The sequence below is a fragment of the Chlorocebus sabaeus genome, chromosome 17 (genome assembly GCF_047675955.1).
Source record: "Chlorocebus sabaeus isolate Y175 chromosome 17, mChlSab1.0.hap1, whole genome shotgun sequence".
Classification (NCBI taxonomy): domain Eukaryota; kingdom Metazoa; phylum Chordata; class Mammalia; order Primates; family Cercopithecidae; genus Chlorocebus; species Chlorocebus sabaeus.
Genome location: NC_132920.1, coordinates 32,244,558 through 32,261,057, shown reverse-complemented (window position 1 = coordinate 32,261,057; position 16,500 = coordinate 32,244,558). Strand labels below are relative to the sequence as shown.

Genomic DNA, 16,500 nt, shown 5'->3' with positions numbered 1-16,500 from the left:
GCACTTTGGGAGGCCGAGGCAGGCGGATCACTTGAGGTCAGGAGTTCGAGACCAGCCTGGCCAACATGGTGAAACCCCGTCTCTACTAAAAATAAAAAATTAGCCGGGCGTGGTGATGGGCGCCTGCAGTCCCAGCTACTTGGAAGGCTGAGGCAGGAGAATCGTTTGAATTCGGGAGGCAGAGGTTGCAGTGAGCCGAGATTACGCCATTGCACTCCAGTCTGGGCAACAAGAGCAAAACTCCATCCCAAAAAGGAGGGGGGGGGGAATATTGCTATCAGAGATATGTCTGTATATGTCTCTTTTTCATATCCACTATTTCTTGACTTACTGAAATATGCATCCACACCCTATTCTCTTGAAATCTCTCTCTCAAATGGCAACCAATTACCCAGATCCCAAATCAATGGCATTTTCACAGTACTCTGCCTCTCTAAACCCTCACGTTTGTCCCTTGACCCTGAATTCCCCACACACCCAGGTTCAGAAACATATTACCGCCCTTCACCCCCACCTCCACAGAGACCTCTAACCATTCCGCCTCTACCTTCCCTCCCTGCTTTTTCTCCTCCCTTCAGCTAAGTGTCCATCTCTGATTTTTTTCCCTTCTCTGAGACTTTCCTTTGAAAAGCTCATTCACTCGACTCAGCTGATCAAATGCTTTTCCAACCTGTATTTTACATGCAGACGTTCTTTCCAGTGCCTGCAGATCATAGCTACATGGTCGATGCTTGTTGGTCCTCTAAAATCAACACATTCCAAAACAAACTGATGAAATGCCACAGAAAACCTGCTTCCCTGTCTCTCTTAATAGACCGTTTTCCCAATCACTCTTCCTTATCTGGAAATTTGCTGCCTCCTCCCTCTCCCTCCTGCCTTATTTTTGGTGTGCTCTCAAGCCCAGTCAGCTCTGCCACCACAATGTCTTTTGAATCTGTAATTTTTCCCCAGCCCTTGCTGGAAAAATTACCTCGTTAGGATTATTCCATCAGCTTTCCCAACAGGTCTCCCTACTTCCTACCTCTCCCTACCTCAAATCTCCCTCCACACTATTGTCAGATCAGCCTCCCTAAACACACTTATGTAACTCCACTGCTCAAAAGCCCTTCAGGGTTCCCTATTGCCTACTCAATTATTTACAAAATTTTAATCTGGCCTTTAACAGCTTCCATAATTTAAAATCGTCCAGTTTCTCTGTTCATTCTAATTTCTAACCATACTGAATTACTCATCATTCCCACCTCCAGGTATTTGCCCAGCTGTTCCCAAATCTTAGACCTCCTTCCCAAATCTCTGCCTATTATAAACCAAATTGTTTGCAGCTTGTCACAAGTTTCAGAGGCTTTAGACCACATCTAGGCTCTTGCTCATGTTCTCCACCTCCTCACATCTGCCTCTCTACTTGGTCAAATTTTATCTATAATATATTTCAAGGCCCGGATCAATTCATCCCTCACTGTAGCAAAAAGGCATCTCTCTTTCCTCTTGGCTAGATTAAAGTAGTGGGTTTCCAAACAGAGCTTCATGCATTCCTTGGAGCAATGGTTCTTACCCCAGGTTACACATTAGAATCCACTGGGCGGCACTGAAATATCTGAAAGCCCGTGTTGCATCCTAAAACAATTAAATCAGAATCTCTGGGCCCAGTGCAAGTGGCTCACACCTGTAATCGCAGCACTCTGGGAAGTCGAGGCAGGAGGATCGTTTGAGCCCAGGAGTTCGAGACTAGCCTGGGCAATATGGTGAGACCCCATCTCTACAAAAAAGTTTAAAAATTAGCCTAGGCTGGGTGCGGTGGCTCACACGTATAATCTCAGCACTTTGGGAGGCTGAGATGAGTGGATCACCTGAGGTCAGGCATTCAAGACCAGCCTGGCCAACATGGTGAAACCCTATCTCCACTAAAACTACAAAAGTCAGCCAGGTGTGGTGGCATGTGCCTGTAATCCCAGCTATTCAGGAGGCTGAGGCAGGAGAATCGCTTGAACCTATGAGGCAAAGGTTGCAGTGAGCCCAGATCGCACCACTGCACTCCAGCCTGGGTGACAGAGAGGCACTCGATCTCAAAAAAAAAAAAATTATCCAAGTCCCATGGCTCGCCTGTAGTTTTAGCTACTTGGGAGGGTGAGGCAGGAGGATTGCTTGGGCCTGCGGGACAGAGGCTGCAGTGATCACACCACCGTGCTCTAGCCCGGGCAACAGAGTGAGATCCTATCTCAAAAACAAACAAACAAGAATCTCTGGGGGTGGAACTCAGGCATCAGTATTTAAGATATGACCAGGTGATTCCAAAGGGCAGCCAAGGTTGGGAATCACAGGTTTACAGGCACTTTAAGGACCACCCAGGGAGAGTGGAAAGGCCAAAAAATGACTTCAATCCAAGCAATTTTCTTTAGGAGAAAAGTATCTAGATCTAAGATTCATGTTACCTGCATATTTTCTCATCTCTTCCCACCTGATATCTTGACCTATACAGTTTACCTTGTGAGCTACTTGAAGGCAGGAGTCAAATCTGGCTTATCTCTGTTTTTCACATCCTCATCAGATAAAACCTCTTCTACCAATCTTTGAAGTCAATTGAATTGAAAGGAATTAGGCAGAGAGAGAGATGAATAAAAAATGACTTAGCTTTCTTTTGCTTTTCCTTAGGAATGTTTGTTTCTTAATCTCAGATCTCTTAACCTCACCCAACTCTTCCCTCAAGAGGAAGTAAAATGTTACAGTGTGATCCTCTTCCTACTGACTCACCTCCCTCTGCAGGTGATACCCTTGGCTCTGGCACCTCTATTGACAGAGACTCCATCCTCTAGGAGAGGCTCTGCCTTCCTATAACATGGAAGTGCTCTCATTGAGAGTATGGGTGCTCTCATTCCCCCATGATTAGATTCTGGGTCATCATTCCCCTCAACAATGGAAGATTCAGCACCTGATCACTCCCACCTCATTTCATTTTCTTATTTTTATTATTTATTTATTTATCTATTTTTGAGACAGAATTTTTGTTCTTGTCGCCCAGGCTGGAGTGCAGTGGTGCAATCTCGGCTCACTGCAAGCTCCGCCTCCTGGGTTCAATAGATTCTCCTGCCTCAGCCTTAGTAGCTAGGATTACAGGCGCCCGCCACCACGCCCAGCTCATTTTTGTATTTTCAGTAGAGACGTGGTTTCACCACGTTGGCCAGGCGGGTTATGAACTCCTGATCTTAGGTGATCTGCCTACCTTGGCCTCCCAAAGTGCTGGGATTACACGCGTAAGCCATCAAGCCCAGCCTCTTTTTCTTTTTTTCTTTTTTCTTCTGAGGCAGGGTCTCGCTCTGTCGCCCAGGCTGGAGTGCAGCGGCAAGATCATAGCTCACTGAGCTTCGATCTCCCAGGCTCAAGTGATCCTCCCGGCTAATTTTTTTGATTTTTATTTTGTATTTTTTTGAGACGCAGTTTCACTCTGTCACCCAGACTGGAGTGCAGTGGCACAATCTCAGCTCACTGCAGCCTCTGCCTCCTGGATTCAAGCAATTCTCTGCCTCAGCCTCCAAGCAGCTGGAGGCTGCCACCATGCCCAGATAATTTTTTTTCTTTTTTTTTTTTTGAGACAGAGCCTTGCTCTGTCGCCTAGGCTGGAGTGCAGTGGTGCGATCTCGGCTGACTGCAAGCTCTGCCTCCTGGGTTCATGCCATTCTCCCACCTCCGGCCTCAGCCTCCCAAGTAGCTAGGACTACAAGCGCCCGCCACCACGCCCAGCTAATTTTGTTTTTGTATTTTTAGTAGAGATGGGGTTTCACCGTGTTAGCCAGGATGGTCTCAATATCCTGACCTGGTGATCTGCCTGCCTCAGCCTCCCAAAGTGCTGGGATTGCAGGCGTGAGCCACCGCCCTGGCCTGTTTTTTTGTTTGTTTGTGTTTTTTTTTTGAGACGGAATTTTGCTCTTGTTGCCCAAGTTGGAGTGCAATGGTGCCATCTCAGCTCACTGCAACCTAGGTTCAACCTTGAACCTCCCAGGTTCAAGCAATTCTCCTGCCTGAGCCTCCTCAGTAGCTGGGATTACAGGCATGTACCACCATGCCCGGCTAATTTTTTGTATTTTTAGTAGAAACTGAGTTTCACCACGTTGGCCACGCTGGTCTCGAAATCCTGACCTCGTGATCCACCCGCCTCGGCCTCCCAAAGTGCTGGAATTACAGGCGTGAGCCACTGGGCCTGGCCTCTGGCCTTTGAATTTTTTTTTTTTTTTTTTTTTTTTTTGAGACGGAGTCTTGCTCTGTCACCCAGGCTGGAGTGCAGTGGCTGGATCTCAGCTCACTGCAAGCTCCGCCTCCTGGGTTTACGCCATTCTCCTGCCTCAGCCTCCCGAGTAGCTGGGACTACAGGCGCCCGCCACCTCGCCCGGCTAGTTTTTTTGTATTTTTTTTTTTTTTTAGTAGAGACGGGGTTTCACCGTGTTAGCCAGGATGGTCTTGATCTCCTGACCTCGTGATCCGCCCGCCTCGGCCTCCCAAAGTGCTGGGATTACAGGCTTGAGCCACCGCGCCCGGCCTGGCCTTTGATTTTTAATAGAGATGAGGTCCCACTATGTTGCCCAGGCCAGTCTCAAACTCCTGAATTCACACAATCGACCTGCTTCAGCCTCGTAAAGTGCTGGGATTATAGGTGTGAGCTACAGTGCCTTGCCCCGTTTTATTATTTTTATGTTTTCAATGTTCATGCAGATTCTCTAGTACCCTGCCCTTCTCTTGCAGTGATTTATTTCTCCCTGCTTCCCCCTCTCCCCATGCCATACCTTCAACTTGGTTGCCACCAATACCTGCTGCCCTTCTAAAATCTCATCCTCAGTCTTTTCATGTTGCTCCCCCATACCCCTATCCCAAAAATTCTTCAACCCGCTCTGGGCCTCCCATCCACTGACTCTATTACTTTTTATTGTTGTTTGATCTCAATTTTTCACTTCCTCATTACCCAGTTTAGATTCCAAGGTTCAACACGGTAATCGCCTCTCAGCCCTCACCCTGCACTCTTGGCCTCCCTTCCTCTGACACATTTTATCCCTGGTCAAATCCCACTCTGCCTGCTCCACACCTGCATTCAGCAGCTGGGGAGAAACACACTGTCATACTGACTGGTCTTGCTTCCTGCGGGCCCTCAGTGTGGCATGTCAGCTCGCCTTTCCCTACTCGGTTCACATTCCCCAAATCTGAGACCACACCTTCACAAGATGATGACCTTTCTTCCTATTTCAGTGAGAAAACAGAAACTTTCAGAAGGGAACTTCCTCACGGTCCCATCCCAAATTCACCAGTCTACATGCAACTCTACTGCAGAGAAGCTGTGCTCCCACCTGCCACCTCATCTGTACCCCAGGATCCTGTTCCCTCTCACCTGCTCAGAGATGTTACTCTGAAATTATCCCCTATCTCTCTCTCTCGCTTAATCAGTTTACCCCTCTTTACTGCAACACTCCCATCATTATACAAACATGCTGTAATATACTTCATCTCTGAAAAGAAAGAAAAAAACTCTTTCGCTACTCACCTATGTAGTAAAAGCACAATATTCAGAGAATAGTGCTTACCCTTTGGCAGAAAAGGAATCTGGAAAGGGAAATTCAGGGAGCCTCAACTATACTGGGGAAGATTGTACTTCTTGTTTTTTGCTTTTTTGTTTTGTTTTGTTTTTTTTTGAGATGGAGTCTCGCTCTGTCGCCCAGGCTGGAGTGCAGCGGCACGGTCTCAGCTCACTGCAACCTCCGAGTTCAAGCGATTCTCCTGCCTCAGCCTCCCAAGTAGCTGGGATTATAGGCATGCACCACCACACCTGGCTAATGTTTTAGTAGAGACAGGATTTCGCCATGTTAGCCAGGCTGGTCTCCAACTCCTGACCTTAGGTGATCCACCCACCTGGGCCTCCCAAAGTGCTGGGATTACGGGTGTGAGCCACCTCGCCCTGCTGGGAAGATTTTACTTCTTAAACTGCCTGATGTTCACATAATTATGCTTTGTAATACATATATATTTGTGCATATAAATTATAATTTTACATGTATAAAATAATGCATTCATTTTTAAATTTAAAAACTCTCCCCTGACCCAGCTCACTCCCTCAGTGTTCCGCTTCTCTCTCCACTTAACAAAACTTCTCACTGCCTCCACTTTCTCACATCTCATTCACTCTTGAATTTCCCTCAATCAGGCTCTCATCCCCACCACTCTACTTAAACCACATGTCAGAGTCACAAATGACCTCCAAGTTTCTAAACCCAATGGTTGAGGGTCAGTTTGTGGCAGGCACAATTCTCCCTGACAGTCACACAGACAGGCCTGCATAGCACCCCAGTTACACAGATAAATTTCCACAGCATTGCCTTAACATTGAGCAAATAGTTAAACCTAGGGAAATCGGTGCCCAAACATCAAAGCTAGAAATGAAACACATGGTCAGTAGGAGGCTTTCTATGGGCTTTTCCCTTGCTAGAGCAAGTCAAAATAATAGAGACAGTCTTACATTCCTAGTGCCAGGACCTGTCTCAGGTCGATGATATCTGAGACAAGTCAAGGTAACAGAGGCAGCTGTTTGAATAGATTCATTGGAGAATCTAAGGCAGCTCTCCGCACCAAGCTTTAAAGGAGGTAAGATAGAAATAATCATTCCAGTACCACAGTAGACAGGCCTTGAAGGTATTGGGGCCCTCACACATTAATCAGACTTAGCAAGAACTTTTTTGCCTCTGACCTTCTAGTTGAAACACAATTAGTTACCATCAGACTTAGGTGAATGCCATACTGCATGTAGGCACATAACCTAAACCTATATAAGCACTAAGAAAATAGTAACACTGGCTGGGTGCAGTGGCTCACACCTGTAATTCCAGTACTTTGGGAGTCTGAGGCGGGTGGATCACAAGGTCAAGAGATTGAGACCATCCTGGCCAACACGGTGAAACCCTGTCTCTACTAAAAATACAAAAATTAGCTGGGTATGGTGGCGGGCACCTGTAGTCCCAGCTACTCGGGAGCCTGAGGCAGGAGAATCATTTAAACCTGGGAGGCAGAGGTTGTGGTGAGCTGAGATCGTGCCACTACACTCTAGCCTGGCGACAGAGCGAGACTCCATCTCAAAAAAAAAAAAAAAAAAAAAAGAAGAAGAAAAGAAAATTCTAACACTTTGAGTTGGTCTGGTGGAATTATCTCCGACCTTCTCCCTGTATCCAGTGACAGCAATAAATTCCCTTCTCTCCTAGTTTGTCTGCTTCTCATTATTGGGCCGCGAGAAAATGCAGCCGAACCTGGCTTGGCTCCAGGAACAAGTTCTCAACTAGAGTCTAAACTAGGGTTTCTCATTTTCGGGGATTATTGACATTTTGGGTCAGATAGTTCTCTGTCATGGGGGTCTGACCTGTGCACTGTCTTGCCAAGTATCTCCTGTGGGACATCTTGACCAGTGGTTTTCAAGAGTGGGTGATCCTCCCATCCCACTCCCAGGAACATCTGGCAATGTCTAGAGTTGTTTTGGTCAACAAAACTGAGGAGGTGCTCCTAGTGTCTAGTGAGTAGCGGTCAGATGTGCTGTTAAACTCCTTGCAGTTGGAGGACACGATAAAGAATTATTTTACAGTCATAGAAAAGAATGAAATTGGCCGGTCGCGGTAGCTCACGCCTGTTATCCCACCACTTTGGGAGGCCGAGGTGGGCAGATCACCTGAGGTTAGGAGTTCGAGACCAGTCTGGCCAATGTGGTGAAACCCCATCTCTACTAAAAACACAAAAATTAGCCAGGCGTGGTGGCACATGCCTGTAATCCCAACTACTCGGGAGGCTGAGGCAGGAGAATCACTTGAACCCGGGAGGCGGAGGTTGCAGTGAGCCAAGATCGTGCCATTGCACTCCAGCCTGAGCCACAAGAGCAAAACTTCATCTCAAAAAAAAAAAAAAAAAAAAAAATGAAATCATGTCCCTTGCACCAACGTGGATGAAGCTGGAGGTCATTATCCTAAGTAAACTAACTCAAACACAGAAAACCAAATACTTGGCTGGGTGTGATGCCTCATGCCATCCCAGCATTTTGGGAGGCCGAGGCAGGCGGATCACTTGAGCTCAGCAGTTTGAGACAAGCCTGGTCTCTACCAAAGATACAAAAAATTAGCTGGGCATGGTGTTATGTACCTGTGGTTCCAGCTACTTGAGAATCTGAAGTGGAAGGATCACTTGAACCAGGGAGGCAGAGGTTGCAGTGAGCTGGGGTCACACCACTGCACTCCAGCCTGGGTTACAGAGTGAGACACCGTCATGGAAAAAAAAAAAAAAAAAAAGAAAAAAAAAAGGGCCTGGCACAGTGACTCATGCCTGTAATCCCAGCACTTTGAGAGGCAGAGGCGGGCAGATCACCTGAGGTCAGGAGTTCGAGACCAGCCTGGCCAACATGGCAAAACCCCGTCTCTACTAAAAACACGAAAATTAGCCTGACGTGGTGGCGTGCACCTGTAGTTGCAGCTACTCAGGAGTCTGAGGCAGGAGAATCACTTTAACCTGGGGTGAGGAGGCGGTTGTGGTGAGCAGAGATAGCGCCCCTGCACTCCAGCCTGGGCAATAGAGCAAGGCTCCGTCTCAAAAAATAATAATAATAAATTACCTATTGGGTACAATGTTCACTATTTGGGTAATAGGTACACCACTAGAAGCCCAATCCCCACCAGTATGCAATGTAATCATGTAACAACCAACCAGGTGTACTGCTTGGATTTAAAATTGTCGGGAAAAAAAAAGAGAAGAAGAAAAAAAATTATCCTGCCAGGTGCAGTGATTCACATCTGTAATCCCAGCACTTTGGGAGGCTGAGGCAGAAGGATCACTTGAGTCCAGGAGTTTGAGACCAGCCTGGGCAACAAAAGGAGTCCCTGTCTCTACAAAAAATTGAAAAATTATCTGGGCATAATGGCACTCACCTGTGGTCCCAGCTATTTGGGAGGATGAGGTAGGAGGATCACTTGAACCTGGAAAGTCGAGGCTGCAGTGAGCCATGATAACCCCACTGCACTCCAGCCTACGAAACAGAGGGACACCCTGTCTCAAAAACAAAAAAGAAAGAAAGCATTCCCTAGTTCCTTAATTGCTGCTCCTTCTCAGTCTTCACTGACAGCTCCTATTCCTTTTCCAGACCCTTAAATATTAGAGAGCCTCTGGACTCTATTCTTGGCCTTCTCCTCTACCCTAATCCAAGCTCCCACGATTCCATTGTCCCTTCATTTGTCCCTTAATCGAATTTTCTGCTTCTATTTTTTACTGATGTGGTCTGCCCTCTCTGCAGAAACCAGAGTGATCTTTAAAATTACCAGATGATGTCATTTACCTGCTCAAAACCCTCTGATGGCTCCTGATCACATGTGGAACAAAATACAAAGTCCTTCCCATGGCCTGTGAAGCCTACCTGGCCCTGTTTCTCCCCGCCTCTCTGTCTTCATTCCTTACCACTCCTTCCCTTGCTCACTCTGCTCCACCCACTCTGACCTCCTTTCTAAATTTGATATAAAAACCCAATTCCTTTCTACCTCAGGGCCTTTGCACTCTCTTTTCTTTTCCTGGACACTCTCCCTCCCGATATTTGTATGACTGCTTCTTTACATCATTTATATCTGCACAAACATCACCGCCACAAGGAGGCTTTTCCTCATCACTGGATTAAATATAGTACCACAGCCAGGCACAGTGGCTCTTGCCTATAATCCCAGCACTTTGGGAGGCAGAGGCAGGAGGATTGCTTGAGGCCTGGAGATTGAGACCAGCCCAGATAACACAGTGAAACCTCGTCTCTACAAAACAAAACAAAAAAATTAGCCAGACATGGTGGCATGAACCTGCAGTCCCAGCTACTCACAAGGCTGTGGTGGGAGGATCACTTAAGCCCAGGAGGTCAAGGCTGCAGTGAGCCATGATCACACTACTGCACTCCAGCCTGGGCAACAGAGGAAGACTCTATAAATAATAATAATAATAATAATAATAATAATAATAATAATAATAATAAATTAATACAGCACCATGCACCGCTGGGAGCACTTTCTATCCCATTCCCTTACCCCTTACCCTGCTTCATGGTGTTCACAGCACTTATGAGTGCCTGACATTGTATTACATTTTATTGATTTTTTTGTCTGTCATCTTCTCTTCAATGTAAGTTACCACAGATCCAAGACTTTTTCCACTGCCTTATTCCCAGCATGTAGCTCAGTGCTTGGTACAAAGGAGGCCCTCAGTAAAGATTCCTTGGCTGGGCACGGTGGCTCACGCCTGTAATCCCAGCACTTTGGGAGGCTGAGGTGGGCGGATAACGAGGTCACAAATTCAAGACCAGCCTGACCAACATGGTGAAACCCTGTCTCTACTAAAAAAAAAAAAAAAATACAAAAGTTAGCCAGGCATGGTGGTGCGCACCTGTAGTCCCAGATACCAGGAGGCTGAGGCAGGAGAATCACTTGAACCCGGGAGGTGGAGGTTGCAGTGAGCTGAGATCGCACTACTGCACTCCAGCCTGGGTGACAGAGCAAGATGCCATCTCAAAACAACAACAAGAACAAAAACCAACCAAACAAATAAATTCCTTGAATGACTGAATGGATAAGCAGTTCATAGAGTTGTGTGAGAGGAAAATAAGCTAATATATACAAGACGTTTAGAACAATGCTGGGTATTATGATCATAATGCATGGCCAGCGTTTGGTAAAGTGAAGCTGTTATCATTAAACACTTCACTGCCGAAAAGGCTGCCTCCCTCCTGCTTGAAAACCCTGCCTATAAGGGAAGCACAGTAAAATGCTTTGGGACCAAAAAGGAGGGAGGAACGATTTTGACACAAATCCCAGCAAAACTAGAAGCCACAGAAACCACCAAAGCTAAACAGAAGGGGAAATTTATTTAGCTTTTGGAAAGCTAGAATTTTTGTCTCTCGTGCAGATAATAAATGGAAGAGAGTAAGTACAGCATATGGTTGCATGTGGTGAGTATGGAATGCAGGAGAATGTGAGAGTGTAAAAACTTCCAGCCAGCTCAATGCCTGGTGACAGGGCAGCACAAAGGAGTATTGGAGTAGCCTGGGAAAACTGAGACTCACAAACTGGAGAGGAATAATCCTGGGTGTTAAGTGGCTTTCCTTACTTCTCCTGCCTTGTGCTGCTTCCTCCACCTGCAATTAATCTCTTCCATTTATTTTTCTTTTTTCTTTTTATTTTTCTGGTTTTTTTGTTTGTTTGTTTGTTTTGTGGAGTCTCGCTCTGGCGCCAGGTTGGAGTGCAGTGGCACCATCTCAGCTCACGGTAACCTCCACCTCCTGGGTTCAAGCGATTCTCCTGCCTCGGCCTCCCGAGTAGCTGGGACTACAGGTGCCCGCCACCATGCCCAGATAATTTTTGTATTTTTAGTAGAGATGGGGTTTCACCATGTTGGCCAGGCTGGTCTCGAACTCCTGACCTAAAGTGATCTGCCTGTCTTGGTGCCGTGGCTCACGCCTGTAATCTCAACACTTTGGGAAGCTGAGGTGGGCGGATCACTTCTGGTTGGGAGTTTGAGACCAGCCTGGTCGAAACGGTAAAACCCCATCTTCACTAAAAATACAAAAATTAGCCAGGCATGGTGGCAGGTGCCTGTCATCCCAGCTACTTGGGAAGCTGAGGCAGGAGAATCGCTTGAACCCGGGAGGCAGAGGTTGTAGTGGGCTGAGATCTTGCCATTACACTCCAGCCTGGGCGACAGAGTGGTACTCCGTCTCAAAACAAAACAAAAACAAAAACAAAAACAAAAAACAGGGAGGGAATTGTTTTGACACCAGTCTTTGGCTAATGATGAAACTGTCTCCCTTCCTGGCTGTCCTGGCATGGTCATTATAGTCTGAGGCACAATGGTGAGAGCAAACTGAAGAGGGAGCCAAAGTGAGGTACTCAGAGTAGGATCCTTCTTTCCTGGAGAACTGTGGTAGCCCAGGCTGTGTAGGTAGCTGGACAAGTAAGACTGAATCACAATAGGTCTCTAGATCTTCTATTAGGAGGAGGACCTGCTACACCCAGTGAAGCAGGTTACACCAGTTATATATGCAAAATGTAGGATAAACTAAAAGGGCACAGAGCCAGGGGAGAAACAATGGGATGAGACCATTCTAGAATCTCATCCCATTGGTTCATTGCTGGGTGTGGTGGCTCACACCTATAATCCCAGCACTTTGGGAGGCTGAGATGGGAGGATAGCCTGAGGCCAGGAGTTTGAGACCAGCCTGGTAAACATAGGGAGACCCCATCTCTCTAAAAATAAAAATAAAAAAAGTGTGGTTCATGAACCAGCAGCATCTGCATTAACCAACTTATTGAAATGCAGAATCACAGGCCCCACGCCAGACTTCCTAAATCATAATCTGCAATTTAACAAGTTTCCTAGGTGATATGTATGCACACTTATGTTTGAAAAGCACTAAGATTTCTTGATGAAGGAGGGCTTGAAAGGCAATGATGGATGTGAAAGGAAAGGTGAAGAGAAGCCTCAGGTAGTCAAGGAACAAGGTCGGTTGGAGAGAGAGTCCCGAGGGTTTATCTTTGAATACCCTGTACTGAATGAGCTCCGAAAAATAAGATAGTTAACATAGGAGGGCCTGAAGTCTCCAGATAAAACGCTGCTGCCACTATCACTTACCACCACCTCTGCCATTCTCCACTCTATCATCATCTGCCCCAGTCTCCATTCCAGGACTTCTCTACACTTTGACTTTTTTTTTTTTTTGAGACGGAGTCTCGCTCTGTCGCCCAGGCTGGAGTGCAGTGGCCGGATCTCAGCTCACTGCAAGCTCCGCCTTCTGGGTTCACGCCATTCTCCTGCCTCAGCCACCCGAGTAGCTGGGACTGTAGGCGCCTGCCACCACGCCTCGCTAATTTTTTGTATTTTTAATAGAGACCGGGTTTCACCGTGTTAGCCAGGATGGTGTCGATTTCCTGACCTCGTGATCCGCCCGCCTCGGCCTCCCAAAGTGCTGGGATTACAGGCGTGAGCCACCGCGCCTGGCTTTTTTTTTTTTTTTTTTAAATTTTTTTTTTGAGACGGAATCTCACTCCGTCGCCCAGGCTGGAGTTGCCCTGGCGCGATCTCGGCTCACCGCAACCTCCGCTTCCTGGGTTCATGCGATTCTCCTGCCTCAGCCTCTGAGTAGCTGAGATTACAGGCGTGCCTTACGCCAGGCAAATTTTTTTTTTTTTTTTTTTTTTAATTTTAGTAGAGACTGGATTTCACCATGTTGTCCAGGCTGGTCTCCAACTCCTGACCTCAAGTGATCCCCTCCCCACCCCCCGCCGCCTGGGATTACAGTCGTGCGCCACAATGCCCGGCTCTTTCTTTTTTTTTTTTTTTTTTTGAGAGGGAGTCTTGCTCTGTCGCCAGGCTGGATTGCAGTGGCACGATCTTGGCTCACTGTAACCTCCGACTCCCTGGTTCAAGCAATTCTCCCACCTCAGCATAGCTGGGATTACAGGCACACTTCACTGTCAGGCCTCTGAGCCCAAGCTAAGCCATCATACCCCCTGTGACTACACGTATACACCCAGATGGCCTGAAGTAACTGGAAAATCACAAAAGAAGTGAAAATGGCCTGTTTCTGCCTTAACTGATGACATTACCTTGTGAAATTCCTTCTCCTGGCTCATCCTGGCTCAAAAGCTCCCCCACTGAGCACCTTGTGACCCCCACCCCTGCCCGCCAGAGAACAACCCCCTTTGACGGTAATTTTCCTTTACCTACTCAAATCCTATAAAACGGCCCCACCCCTATCTCCCTTCGCTGACTCTCTTTTCGGACTCAGCCCGCCTGCACCCAGGTGATTAAAAAGCTTTATTGGTCACACGAAGCCTGTTTGGTGGTCTCTTCACACAGACGCGAGTGAAAGCCACCACGCCCAGGTAATTTTTTGTGTTTTTAGTTGAGACAAGATTTCACCATGTTGGCCAGGATGGTCTCGATCTCCTGACCTAGTGATCCGCCCACCTCGGCCTCCCAGAGTCTCAGTCGCCCAGGCTGGAGTGCAATGGCGCAATCTCAGCTCACTGCAACCTCCGCCTCCCAGGTAAGCCATTCTCCTGCCTCAGTCACCCGAGTAGCTCGCATACAGGCGCCCGCCACCATGGCCGGCTAATTTTTGTATTTTTAGTAGAGACGGGGTTTCACCATTTTGGCCAGGGTGTTCTTGAACTCCTGACCTCAAGTGATCCGCCCGCCTCGGCCTCCCAAACTGCTGGGATTACAGGCGTGAGCCACCACACCCGGCCCACCTTTTTTTTTTTTTTTTTTTTTTTTTTTTTTTGAGAACGGAGTCTGGAGTCTCCCTCTGTCGCCCAGGCTGGAGTGCAACGGTGTGATCTCGGCTCACAACTTCTGCCTCCCGAGTTCAAGCTATGCTCCTGTCTCAGCCTCCCGAGTAGTTGGGATTACAGGCGCGCGCCACCATGACCTACTAATTTTTGTATTTTTAGTAGAGACAGGGTCTCACCATGTTGGCCCACTTTGATTCTGGCCTGGCCAGCCCGACCTCGCCAAATTCTGTTCGAGTCTGCCTAGTTCTGTTGCTCTGGCCTAGTTCAGTTGCTCAGTTGCTAAGGCCTAGAGCTTCATGGTTGCGGAGGAAATGATGTCACGTTCAATAGGCGGGCTAACCAGATTCCTCCCTCCTCCCGATTGGCTGCCAGGAATTTGACTAGATTCGGAGTCTCGCGGACTCCAGGGTTAGTAGTCAGTATCTTTCCCAGTTGTTCCGCCCCCCCACCCCCGACCCCTCCCCTCTCCGGTTGCCCTCTCCGCGTGGGGCAAGGCTCCGAGGGCAGTATTCAGTAACCATTTAGCTTTGGAAGGAGAGGTGATTCCCATGGCCCGGCTCCTCCTGCCACCATGCTAGGCACTTTGGCCGCGCAGGTACTTATTGACCCGACCGGGTGTCCGTAGTTGGCGCGGCCACCTTAACCGCAGGGAATTGTGGAATATATAGTTCTAAGTTGTATATGGGTGGAACGGGGAAGCTCGAGCAGATTTTTGGAGGAAAGTAATATTGGGGACTTTGAGGACTGGGGGCCTGGGTCTCAGAAGAATGGGAAAGGATGAGAAAGGAGTCTAAATAAGAACCCTGCTATTAGCATTGTTTGGTTTTCTTTTCAGGTGCTGACCTGAACCTGATTCATCCCTTTCTGACCAAAACTGTTCACTCACGGTGGAAGGGACCAAGCATTCAAATGGAGACGCCAGCAGTCAGTACAACTGGAGAAAAGGACACCTCTCAGCCGCAACAACAGTGGGAAAAGAACCTTCGGGAGAACTTTGATTCAGTTACTCAGATTAGGCAGCAGCCCCGAGACCCTCCTACCGAAACACTTGAGCTGGGAGTAAGCCCAGATCCAGCTAGCCAAATTCTAGAGAATACTCAAGGAACTGAAAAACTGGTTGCTGAACTTGAAGGAGACTCTCATAAGTCTCATGGATCAACCAGTCAGATGCCAGAGGCCCTCCAAGCTTCTGATCTCTGGTACTGTCCCGACGGGAGCTTTGTCAAGAAGATCATAATCCGTGGCCATGGCTTGGACAAACCCAAACTAGGCTCCTGCTGCCGGGTACTGGCTTTGGGGTTTCCTTTCGGATCAGGGCCGCCAGAGGGCTGGACAGAGCTAACAATGGGCGTAGGGCCATGGAGGGAGGAAACTTGGGGGGAGCTCATAGAGAAATGCTTGGAGTCCATGTGTCAAGGTGAAGAAGCAGAGCTTCAGCTGCCTGGGCACTCTGGACCTCCTGTCAGGCTCACACTGGCGTCCTTCACTCAAGGCCGGGACTCCTGGGAGCTGGAGACTAGCGAGAAGGAAGCTCTGGCCAGGGAAGAACGTGCAAGGGGCACAGAACTATTTCGAGCTGGGAATGCTGAAGGAGCTGCCCGATGCTATGGACGGGCTCTTCGGCTGCTGCTGACTTTACCCCCACCTGGCCCTCCAGAACGAACTGTCCTTCATGCCAATCTGGCTGCCTGTCAGTTGTTGCTAGGACAGCCTCAGTTGGCAGCCCAGAGCTGTGACCGGGTGTTGGAGCGAGAGCCTGGCCATTTAAAGGCCTTATACCGAAGGGGGGTTGCCCAGGCTGCCCTTGGGAACCTGGAAAAAGCAACTGCTGACCTCAAGAAGGTGCTGGCGATAGATCCCAAAAACCGGGCAGCCCAAGAGGAACTGGGGAAGGTGGTTATTCAGGGGAAGAAGCAGGATGCTGGGCTGGCTCAGGGTCTGCGCAAGATGTTTGGCTGATTAAAAGTTAAACCTTAAAAGAGACAGGAACTTGTGAATTGTCGTCTGTGCTGTGAGATTTGGGGTTAGGGGGCCAGAGGGAAGGTTTCAGCCCATATCCCATTCTCAGCTTTTGGCTTCCTAGGGGAGGTAGCAGTGGTTCCACTGCGCCCCTTTTGAGGGACTTAGCTATCTCCGAAGACACACATAAGCTGTCTAAACTAAACTTAGTGGCTGGGGGAGA

General features: G+C 48.1%; 1 protein-coding gene across 3 annotated transcripts; it reads left to right on the top strand.

The window, feature by feature from the left end:
* Positions 1-14,676: 14,676 nt before the first annotated feature.
* FKBPL (FKBP prolyl isomerase like) lies at positions 14,677-16,303 on the top strand. Of its 3 annotated transcripts, none has more exons than XM_007973024.3 (2): positions 14,677-14,726; positions 15,154-16,303. In XM_007973024.3, the coding sequence occupies exon 2, from the start codon at positions 15,228-15,230 to the stop codon at positions 16,275-16,277; it is 1,050 nt and encodes a 349-aa protein (XP_007971215.3). In that variant the 5' UTR covers positions 14,677-14,726; positions 15,154-15,227; the 3' UTR covers positions 16,278-16,303. The 3 variants fall into 3 exon arrangements, with proteins under 3 accessions (XP_007971215.3, XP_007971214.3, XP_007971216.3); XM_007973023.3 differs by lacking the exon at positions 14,677-14,726 and adding an exon at positions 14,727-14,913; XM_007973025.3 differs by lacking the exon at positions 14,677-14,726 and adding an exon at positions 14,995-15,040.
* Positions 16,304-16,500: the final 197 nt, after the last annotated feature.

Coding starts and splice junctions, on each gene's coding strand:
- FKBPL (XM_007973024.3), top strand. CDS start 15,228: ATGGAGACGCCAGCAGTCAGTACAACTGGAGAAAAGGACACCTCTCAG.